The sequence below is a fragment of the Aquarana catesbeiana genome, linkage group LG02, assembly GCF_042186555.1.
Source record: "Aquarana catesbeiana isolate 2022-GZ linkage group LG02, ASM4218655v1, whole genome shotgun sequence".
NCBI classification, from domain to species: Eukaryota; Metazoa; Chordata; class Amphibia; order Anura; family Ranidae; genus Aquarana; species Aquarana catesbeiana.
Window position 1 is genome coordinate 757,358,484 of NC_133325.1, and position 11,697 is coordinate 757,370,180.

An 11,697-nucleotide genomic window follows, 5' to 3' on the forward strand; every position below is an offset into this window, starting at 1 on the left:
TTTCCCAGGTAGCTACTAGTAGCTTTAACCCACCCTTATGGGTGTCTCTGGTCCTCTCTTTCTTGCTTCTCTCTGGATCTTGGATGGTAAGAACATGTTGGCTTTGCAGAGTGACAACAGTGTTTCTAACTTTCTTTCATCCAAACAGATATTCCACGAAGTACCACCTGTAAGTGTATATGTTCGGGAGCACTCCACCTAAAAAAGTCAAGTTGCATGTTATCTAACGTTATCAGATTGATGCCACCAAACAAATGAGATGTTCTTTCAGTTAGGGTACTCACAGTCCAGAATTGAGATGATATCTGATACGCCATCAATTTTTTAAACACACCTTAGGAGCAAGATAATAGGGAGGTTTTACTTAATTCAATGCAAAAAGCAGAACAATAAGTGTATTTATGTTCAATATATATATACTGTATGTGTAGCGGTACCCCCACGGCTGACCCTGAGTATTTGAGGGGGCCTGCCCCTGCCAATCCTAGTTGGGGGTTGGACAGGGCCCTCAGAATACTCCAGGCACCTCCACCTCTCCTCTCCTCCTTCTTATCCAGAAGATTCTAGCACGTCCCCAGAAGGAGAGGGGAGGTCTCAGCGATGCTGCCTGTGAGTCGCCCAGCCCTTCCCGGCTTCCTGCCAACCCAGAATCAAAACACACAGGCTTGGCTACCAGCCAAGCCTGCCTAAATGTACCTACCCTAACAAAAATCTACCTGTACACACCTAGCACAACTAGAGGGTGCTACATATATATATATAGTGTATACAGAAAATACATCCCTCAAAGAAATAAAAAATAAAGGAAAACTCTTTCATTAAAAAAATCTAACACATATTATGTGTACTAAAGCCGTTTTGTAATTTAATGTTATAAACACTTTCTTTCAATTTCAATCTGCAACTGCTGTAATTTTCTGAAACTGTTCAATGTTGCTTCCTTCCAATATGGCAACCTGGAGGCATTCCAGACACTGTTGGAATTTATTAAAAGCAGATGTACTCACAAAGGTTACAGAGTAACACAGGCAAAATATACCACACCAGAAATCTACAGTGGGTGTACAACATCATATACCACTGGCCTCGCCCTATGTGAGTTTCGTCGCACCTAGGGCGAGGCCAGTGATATATGATGTTGTACACCCACTGTAGATTTCTGGTGTGGTATATTTTGCCTGTGTTACTGTGTAACCTTTGTGAGTACATCTGCTTTTAATAAATCATGTGGTTTTAGCATACTATTCTATGGTCCTTTGTTCTTTCTCCCACCCATTATTACTTGGAGGTGCTGCCTTTTGATAACCAGAGAAGGAATGTGGAGGCGGTGGAGTCAGTAATGCCCTTAGTGGTGACCCCCCATTTGGATGATTTCTGGGCTGTTGATGTCTTATTATTTAGAGATCATCACTGTTTGGTAAGGGAACTGGCACAACTGTTTGTGAGGTGGTTTGGGATTATAATGCCGCGTACACATGATCGGAATTTCCATCAGAAAAAACTTGCATGGTTTTTCCGACGGAATTCCGCTCAAGCTTGCCTTGCATACACACGGTCACACAAAAGTTCTCTGAACTTTCGACCGTCAAGAACATGGTGATGTACAACACTACGACGAGCCGAGAAAATGAAGTTCAATGCTTCTGAGCATGCGTCAAATTGTTTCCGAGCATGCGTGATTTTTTGCGTGGCCGAATTGCATACAGACAAACACATTTTCGGATAGGAACTTTTCCAGACCGAAAAATAGAGAACATGCTCTCAATCTTTTGCTGGCTGGAATTCTGACAGCAAAAGACCAATGGAGCGTACACACAGTCGCATTTTCTGACAAAAAGCTCTCATTGGAGTTTTGCTGGCAGCATTTCCGATCGTGTGTACACGGCATTACACGTGGATTCTCATCATTTTCAAGATTTCCCATTTAGACTTTTATATATATATATATATATATATATATATATATATATATATATATATATATATATATATTAACTTAACCCCTTTTGTTATGCACAGATCTATTATGGGTTTGTTTTTTCACCATTTATGTAATGCACAATGTTTATTAATGTTTAATATAAATTAATGAATTTTTTTCACACATATAACCTTGTGTTGATCACTACAAAGATATTGGTTTTGCACACCTTCTAGATTACCCACAGTTAGAAGGGCAAATAATGTTTTTCTTTGGTCCATTTATTTCAGAAAATGTATTTTATAATCAAATGAAAAATATTTCTGTAATTTGCAATGGTATACTATTTCACTCACTAGATGGCAGTAAAGTGTGTTACCATAAAACAGCATATATGTAGTGCTTGGTTACAGTGACAGACTATCATCCCCTTATCTACATGCCTGGGGTGGAGCCTTCATTATAAATGCCAGTTGCATTTGACACTGTGCTATTAATTTGCTTTAACCTTCACAGTGACAGGCAGCATGTCTGGAGTGCGGGTGGCAGTGGTCACAGGAAGCAATAAAGGGATAGGCCTGGCTATAGTCAGAGCACTGTGTAAGCAGTTCAAGGGAGATGTCTATCTGACAGCCAGGAACATTCAGCTGGGAGAAAAAGCTGTGCAGGAACTGAAGGAGAAGGAAGGATTGTCCCCACTATTCCACCAGCTGGACATCAATGATCTGAACAGCATCCGATCCCTGCGGGACTTCCTGAAGGAAAAGTATGGGGGGCTGGATGTGCTGATCAATAATGCCGCCATTGCATTCAAAGGTGAGTTTTTAAATTTGGAGAATGGAATAGGTGTGTTGTGAGTTTCTGATTCTTCTAGATAACATTTATTTAAACTGCAGAGAGTCATTAAGTTAAAGAATTGTGGTTGCCTGGGTTCATGAATTTCACAATCCTCTGCAGATCAGACATCACATTGCACATTCTAAGGAGAATTGAACATTTTCTGCCTAAATTATCAGATTTGCCCAATACCCTAATTACGGTAATTGGCGTATGTCTAAATTTAAAACTGTGCCCCCAATGGTTGACTGACCAGCAGTCGACCAGGACATACAGCACAAAAGGAACACTTGTACTTTAGGTGTTGATATCTAAACTCAAGAACAAACATTTAATCTAAATTCTTAATCTAAAGTCTTTAGATGTGGTGGTTGCTTCTTTTTTTTGGGGGGGGGGGTTCTTCTATTTTCACATGATGGTCCGACAAGTAACACAATTCCCGACCTAGGGTGACAACACTCACCATACTGTAGGATGTTAACCATGTGTCACGTTGTATTCAGCAGGCTCCTGAGTCAAGCTCCAGGGCATTAGAATGAGAGTTCCATAAGTCTGTGGGGGTGGTGTTGGGGTCTTGGCAGGGGACAGATACTTTAATTGGCCTGGTTAGTGTACAAAGAATCAAGTCATATGAGAGCCAGTGTTTAAGAGTCAGACCCTGTTCAGATGGAGCATTCAGCTTATCATACAGTAGGTCAAAAGGATTTGCCTCTCATCCACTGTGTCCTGAAATGTTGAGGCTCTCTTTTGTGCAGTATGCATTATTTTTCATTCAATGAATTGCTAAATAAATTTTAAAAAATGTTCATGCTGTACCCCACCTCCCTACCTAATTAGACCGGCCAGTACTTCAATGTGTAACCACAATTTTAAAAACAAATCAAATTGCCCTCTATGCGTAAATGGAAGAAGGAAATGAAATCTGATTTTTTGGAAAGGCAGTGACTGGCAGCCATTGAGGTGAAGTTATCCATGTCTAGATGCACAGACCACTGGGAGGTCTCACATAAAATTCAATGGAGATGGTATTTTACACTTTCTCCAAATTTTCCTCAGGCCATTCTTCACAATAGCAAAAGTAGGCAGCCGGCAACCTGAGGCATCCACATGCCAAAATTCTTTTATTTGTTACAGAGTGATTACAAAAAGAAAAGCTTACCTGTTTCGGCCCAAAGCCTTAGTCACAGTTATTGGCTATGACTAATGCCCCGTACACACGGTCGGACTTTGTTCGGACATTCCGACAACAAAATCCTAGGATTTTTTCCGACGGATGTTGGCTCAAACTTGTCTTGCATACACACGGTCACACAAAGTTGTCGGAAAATCCGATCGTTCTATACGCGGTGACGTAAAACACGTACGCCGGGACTATAAACGGGGCAGTGGCCAATAGCTTTCATCTCTTTATTTATTCTGAGCATGCGTGGCACTTTGTCCGTCGGATTTGTGTACACACGATAGGAATTTCCGACAACGGATTTTGTTGTCGGAAAATTTTATCTCCTGCTCTCCAACTTTGTGTGTCGGAAAATCCGATGGAAAATGTCCGATGGAGCCCACACACGGTCGGAATTTCCGACAACATGCTCCGATCGGACATTTTCCATCGGAAAATCCGACCGTGTGTACGGGGCATAAGGCTTTGGGCCGAAAATGCGTAAGATTTTCTCTTTGCAATCACCTTGTAGCAAATAAAAGAATGTTCACATGTGAATGCTTCGAACTGCTGGCTGCCTACTTCTTCTCTTTCTACAGTTTGGGTGTATGAAAGACACTCAAAGCTTGTACACTGTGATGTCACCTTCTTTGGTAATCTGGTCCGGCGTTGATTCCTTTGTTGCATTTCTCACAATGTTGGAGAAACTGTGGCCGAACAGGTCCTAGTCTCTATTTTATGAGCCTGTAGAAGCATTAAGAGCTTTTACAATGTCATATTCACCCTGAAATTACAGATACAATTCCCTACTCACCAATTAACACTATTGAATATAGGAATCAAGCTGCACCCCCATACCCACTAGACTATGGTGACAAACTGCTGCTAGGCCATCAATATCTTATCAGTGGAGATCACCTGGCACCTGACATGTGGTATTGTCCACAGGGTCAACTTACAATGCACTTGTAGACAACATACATTTAATATGTTCCACTCCACATGGGAAGGTTGGTTCCACCATTCCAAAGTTTGTGCATCAAATTGATGAAAAGATGGTTTATAAATGGGCTTTTGAAAATGTCACCTTCTGTACCATGGTCACTCAGTTTGTTGCTTTTATTTCTTTTCCATGTACTGTATATCCTTAACTACCATGTCAAGTTTCTATGACAATACGTACATGTAGTTTATTTATTACTTTCTTTTAAACTTACTTAACTTCATCATACCTTTTATAGCCTTTCCCTCCCTAGTAATCTGGGTAACAATTTGCATAAACTGTAATACCTCAAACTTAACGATTATGTCTAAGGATTTTGTAATTATTGTTTAACAACCCTATGAAACACCAGTTCAGGATACTGTATAATCTTTACAGATATATACCCTATAATGTACTTTTGTATGATATGATACCAATAACAATTACTGAATTAAAAAAAAAATCACGTTTAATACCATCGAAAGACATTAATGTGTCAAATTTGCTGATTATCAAAAATGTACTGTATGAAGTTACATTCCATAGTCAATGTACAAAGTGCAGTAGTAAATACAAGGTAGTCCATGCCGAGCAGTTCACAGTTGAATCGCCACTCCTTCTAGATCTGTGCAATCGTGATTTCCTCAAACACCAATTTTACTTCAGATCTTCTTATAATGTGACAATCTTAGTGTACTACCTCCACTTCTCCCCTTAGTGGACAGACTATCACCTTGGGTGATTGTTCTATCTTACTTATATACATTGTATATTTTCTCTGTTGTGTTGAACTGCATAAGTTTACCTTTGGAACATGTTACATGTTACACCCATTTTTAGGAAGAAACATGTAACAGGGGAAATGCACATTAGAAGTTATCTTTATATGTATAAGGTACCAGCATGTAACACAGTAACCTCACAGAGTACATGGAACCATTAGTGTCAGTCATTTCCTTTAAGACATCTCACAGTCTATTGTCTCCACCAAAATCAAACAAGCACACAGGTATACTACAGAACCAGTTTTGTCAGATACCTTTAACAATACGCACAGTGTCTCACAAAAGTGAGTACACCCCTCACAGTTTTGTAAATATTTTATTATATCTTTTCATGTGACAACTCTGAAGAAATGACACTTTGCTACAATGTAAAGTAGTGAGTGTACAGCTTGTATAACAGTGTACATTTGCTGTCCCCTCAAAATAACTCAACACACAGCCATTAATATCTAAACTGCTGGCAACAAAAGTGAGTACACCCCTAAGTGAAAATGTCCAAATTGGGCCCAAAGTGTCAATATTTTGTGTGGCCACCATTATTTTCCAGCACTGCTATAACCCTCTTGGGCATGGAGTTCACCAGAGCTTCACAGGTTGCAACTGAAGTCCTCTTCCACTCCTCCATGACGACATCACAGAGCTGGTGGATGTTAGAGACCTTGCACTCTTCCACCTTCCATTTGCGGATGCCCCACAGATGCTCAATAGAGTTTAGGTCTGGAGACATACTTGGCCAGTCCATCACCTTTACCTTCAGCTACTTTAGCAAGGCAGTGGTCGTCTTGAAGGTGTGTTTGGGGTCATTATCATGCTGGAATACTGCCCTGCGGTCCAATCATTGAAGGGAGGGGATCATGCCCTGCTTCAGTACATGTTGGCATTCATAATTCCCACAATGAACTGTAGCTCCCCAGTGCCGGCAGCACTCATGCAGTCCCAGACCATGACACTCCCACAACCATGCTTGACAATAGGCAAGACACACTTTGTACTCCTCACCTGGTTGCTGCCACACACGCTTGACACCATCTGAACCAAATAAGTTTATCTTGGTCTCATTAAATCACAGGACATGGTTCCAGTAATCCATGTCCTTAGTCTGCTTGTCTTCAGCAAACTGTTTGCAGACTTTCTTGTGCATCATCTTTAGAAGAGGCTTCCTTCTGGGACGACAGCCATGCTGACCAATTTAATGCAGTGTGCAGTGTATGGTCTGAGCACTGACAGGCTGACCCCCCACCCCTTCAACCTCTGCAGCAATGCTGGCAGCACTCATACATCTATTTCCCAAAGATAACCTCTGGATATGATGCTGAGCATGTGCACTCAACTTCTTTGGTCGACCATGGCGAGGCCTGTTCTGAGTGGAACCTGTCCTGTTAAACCGTTGTATGATCTTGGCCACCGTGTTGCAGCTCAGTTTCAGGGTCTTGGAAATTTTCTTATAGCCTAGGCCATCTTTATGTAGAGCAACAATTCTTTTTTTCAAATCCTTTAGAGAGTTCTTTGCCATGAGGTGCCATGTTGAATCATCAGTGGCCAGTATGAGAGAGTGAGAGTGATAACACCAAATTTAACACACCTGCTCCACAATCACACCTGAGACTTTGTAACACTAATGAGTCACATGACACCGGGGAGGGAGAATGGCTAATTGGGCCTAATTTGGACATTTTCACTTAGGGGTGTACTCACTTCTGTTGCAAGCAATTTGGACATTAATGGCTGTGTGTTGAGTTATTTTGAGGGGACAGCAAATTTACACTGTTATACAAGCTGTACTTTATATTGTGGCAAAGTGTCATTTTTTCAGTGTTGTCACAAGAAAAGATATTCTGTGAGATACTGTATACTGTAGATCACTCAATTAGCGAAAGTTGGATAAATTGATAGTGTGCAACAGTGTGACGGGACAAGGTCATCCAGTGCCCAGGGCAAAGATGCCAAACTGCATTCCCCCCATCCCTGCAATAAACCATTGCGCCCAGGGCAGCTGTCCCTCCTGCCCACCCTTTGTCCTAGCCCTGGTGTGAAAAGACATAGCAAAGTGTATAAATATGGAATGGAAATATAGGTAGCCAACTATAAAAGAGAAAATAAGACTATACCCAAAAGTGTCACATGGATGTTATAATGGTGAACATTTCCTAAAAGTGCTTAGTACTGCTAGCTCTATTTTCTAAAACACTTCTCATTCTCAAATTACCAGCTGCAGACACAACCCCGTTTGGCACACAAGCTGAAGTGACTCTGAAAACCAACTTCTTTGCCACAAGAGATGTTTGCCACGAGCTGTTGCCACTTATTAAACCAAATGGTAAGTTGGGATTTATCATATATGCTGTCTCTTCAGGTTGTAGAGATGCATAGATATCAGAAAAGTCTGTGTTCCAATTTTGTGTAATCAAAACATATAATGTTGTTGCTTCCACACCTCCCAATCTTATATAATATATGCCATGACACATTTTATAGTGATTTGATTTAGGTTTTTGTATTACCCATGTAATTATACATGGTGGGGTAGGTTTATGACAATTATCAGAGCTGAGAAGGCTACTAGGATGAGTAACAAAACTTTATATAGCAAGTTCAATAGCAATACCATTATTATTATTAAGATTATTATGCAGGATTTTTTATAGTGCCAACAGTTTGTGAACTGCTTTAAAAAAGAAAGGGCAACAGAGCAATTACAATACAATTCAATATTAGGGGGTTAAAATAATTCTGCTCATAAGAGCGTACAATCTAAAAGAAGAAGCAAGTGATAGAAAAGGTAATAATTGTAAGGGATGAGTTTATGGAGAAATTCAGGTAGAGGCGGGATAGGCTTCCCTAAAGAAGTTAGTTTTCAAGGATTGCCTGAAATCGGAAACAGTAGGACAATGGTTCTCATCTCTGTCCTCAAGTACCCTCAACAGGCCATGTTTTGGGAATTTCTCTTAGATAAAATAGTTGTCCAAAATACCAAGCCATTGACTTTGACTTAAAGCACCCGTGTAAGATAAAGGAAAACCTAAAAACATGGCCTGTTGGGGGTACTTGAGGACAGGCTTGAGAACCACTGCAGTAGGAGATAGCCAGAGACTGGTGTAGGGAGTTCCAGAGTGTGGGAGAAGTTCTGGGAAGTCCTGTAGAGAAACGTGGGAGGAGGTGACAAGGGAACTAGAGAAGAGTAGGTTTTGCGTGGTACAAAGAGGATGGTCTGGGTGATATTTTGAAATGAGGCTGGTGAAACCATGAGTTGAATGAATGAGAACTTTAACAGACATGATGTAAAAGTGAAGAGTTTGTGTAGGGAGTCATGTAGGCGGTTCCAGAGGGCGTAAGAGGTTCTGGAGAAGTCCTGGAGACAAACATGGGAGATGGTGACAAAAGAACTAAAGAGGAGGAGGTCTTGCGTGGTGCGAAGAGGATGGTGCAAACTGTATACAAGCTATACGGGGTATAGAATAGGATGCTGGGCAGGAAGGGCTAAGAGTTGAAAATTCTGGGTACGGTATCACAAAGAGAACCAGAGACCACATTGTCCCACAGTGGTAGGATTTTTATGCAGGTGGCTAATATCAAATGGGCAAATAATGTGGGCATTCATCTGCTGCTGGCCACTGGAACCACAAGATATCCATCGCTGAGGCAGTGTCATCAGCAAGTTAAATAGAATAGCAAGGTTGTGACATGACTGTTGTATGTCTTGTAGGAACTGGCCCAAGTTAAAATTAACCTGATCTGGCCTTAAAGTGCCCAATGTAACAACAGTACTGATCTACAGCAATTTGTGGTTCCTCGAAGTACCTGTTTTAGTGTTCAAATCAATCTCTGTATCCCTGTGACCCTTGAGTCCTAGGCCTAAGCTAGAAGCAATGACTTCTCTCCTAATTAACATAAGACTACCACTGCTGGTTAGGTTTGCCAACTGCTGGTGATTAGAAAATGGGTGAAAATGGTGTTTGTTGCCAATATTTGTAAACAGAAGGAGATCATAAGGCTGGTATTTTTTCCCAGAAAAAATTGCAATCTTACTGCTGTGTCCAACACCACCCCATATCAAACTGTGAAATGCTAGAACCTCTACAGCCATTTAGTGTTCTAGTATGTGACAGTTGAACACCAGGGCATAGTTCTTAGTATTAGCTGAGGGATTGTAATTTCAACATGTATAGTTTCTGTGGGCCTAAGTTTCACGGCATCATGGAGGGCAATCTGGAAAACGAACACAAAGAACAAGAATGGTAGATGGTCTCTAAAATACTGCAGCTGGGGTTTAGCTTTCTTCAATGATAACAATAGAAAATCATTATCACTAGCTCTTGAAACATGCGTTGATGTAGCCTAGTTTGGTCTCAATGGTTTCAAAATTTTACATTAATTTGTCCTCCTGTAGATTAAAGCTGAACTGAACGGTTGTAAAACAATACCCTTGCAGTGGGAACCTCCCAAACTGCAAGAATTAGATGCTTGCTATTTGTAGGGATACCAGAAAATATATTACCTACTTTACTGCCAATTCTGTCTGGTTTTGGCACTGTCCTCTACTTGCTGGTGCCCCGGACTGTTAGTGTTATCACGTAGTGGAGGGCTATTAATCCTGTTTGTATGCGGAGGAGGCAAGCATGCGACCATGCTGAGACCACTTTAGAGACGCAACAGTGCTGGATGCATGGATGGAGAAAGCAAAAGTATTACTCTTGATTCCTGTACCCCTAGATTTAACAAGCATTTAACCCTTGTAGTAGGGGTCCACAGCTTTTTTTCCGGCTGGAGTTTAGCTTTAAAACTGTTTGTGCTATCTAAAAACATAGCTTTAAGTTTTCATTACAAATCAAAGACTTTTGTTCTCTTTTAGGGCGAGTTGTCAATGTTTCCAGCATGATGAGCTCTATGTCTCTTGTAAAGTGCAGCCCTGAACTGCAGGGAAAATTTCGCAGTGACACCATCACTGAGGAAGAGTTAGTGAAACTAATGGAGAAGTTTGTGGAAGATGCCAAGAAGGGAATCCACAAAGATCAAGGATGGTCAGACAGTGCTTACGGAACATCCAAAATAGGATTGACTGTGTTATCTAGGATCCAAGCTCGACAGCTAAAGGAGACACGGAAAGGAGAGGGCATCATCCTGAATGCCTGCTGTCCAGGTTGGGTGAAGACTGATATGGCTGGTCCCAATGCCCCCAAGTCTCCAGATGAAGGAGCTGAGACCCCAACTTATCTTGCTCTTCTACCACCTGGTTCAGCTTCACCATATGGGGAGCTGGTCAGCGAGAAGAAAATTGTAACATGGTGACAATAATTGACAATTCTAGAGTAATTCTTTGTAGCTGTGTGATAGGACTTATTAATAATAACTAGTTGTTGGGTTACAGTCATCATTGTTTAGAGGAGGCTAGAAGATGACATGAATATTATCACCTACATAGCCTCTACTTTGGGAGATTGTGGACCATAGTAATCTGGTGAAAAATTATTAAACCTGTTTTTTTTATCTGCAATAAACATTGATCTAGTAATCATAGTTTGTGTTCTGACCATTTTATGGTATAAAAAAGGCTTCAGATGTCTTTTGTAGAGCTACGGTAGGAGCTGTGAATTACTGTCCAGGTCTTCCCCACAGGCTTTGCCCCGCAGCTAGGCACACAGGCTTATACACAATAACCTTCAATAACCAGTCTAGGGGATGTTGTTTTGTGTTTTTTTTATTTTTGAAGAACTTGGTTAGGGTTAAGGGTAGTGGTGGGATACTCCAAAAACAAGAACTATGTACAAATGTGGACTTAGCTATTAATCAGGATAAGCTATATAGATGTCAAGACTTAAAACAAACAGTAGACTCTAGCTTAGTAGTAGTAGTTAGAGCCACAAGAGCAGAGTCCCTTTAAGTAAGAGATTAGGTGGACTAAGCACTTCAGGACACCAGCCAGTGTCCCCTTTAAATAGACTCACAGCTGACTATATAGTACCAGAGGGGTAGTAAAGGCACAAAGGTCCACAAGATCTCTCAAGCGTCTGCA

General features: G+C 41.0%; 1 protein-coding gene across 1 annotated transcript; it reads left to right on the forward strand.

Annotated features, from left to right (window-relative positions):
• Positions 1 to 2,312: 2,312 nt before the first annotated feature.
• LOC141129266 (carbonyl reductase [NADPH] 1-like) lies at positions 2,313 to 11,201 on the forward strand. The gene is made up of 3 exons (XM_073617189.1): positions 2,313 to 2,737; positions 7,897 to 8,004; positions 10,537 to 11,201. The coding sequence occupies exons 1-3, from the start codon at positions 2,449 to 2,451 to the stop codon at positions 10,971 to 10,973; spliced, it is 834 nt and encodes a 277-aa protein (XP_073473290.1). The 5' UTR covers positions 2,313 to 2,448; the 3' UTR covers positions 10,974 to 11,201.
• Positions 11,202 to 11,697: the final 496 nt, after the last annotated feature.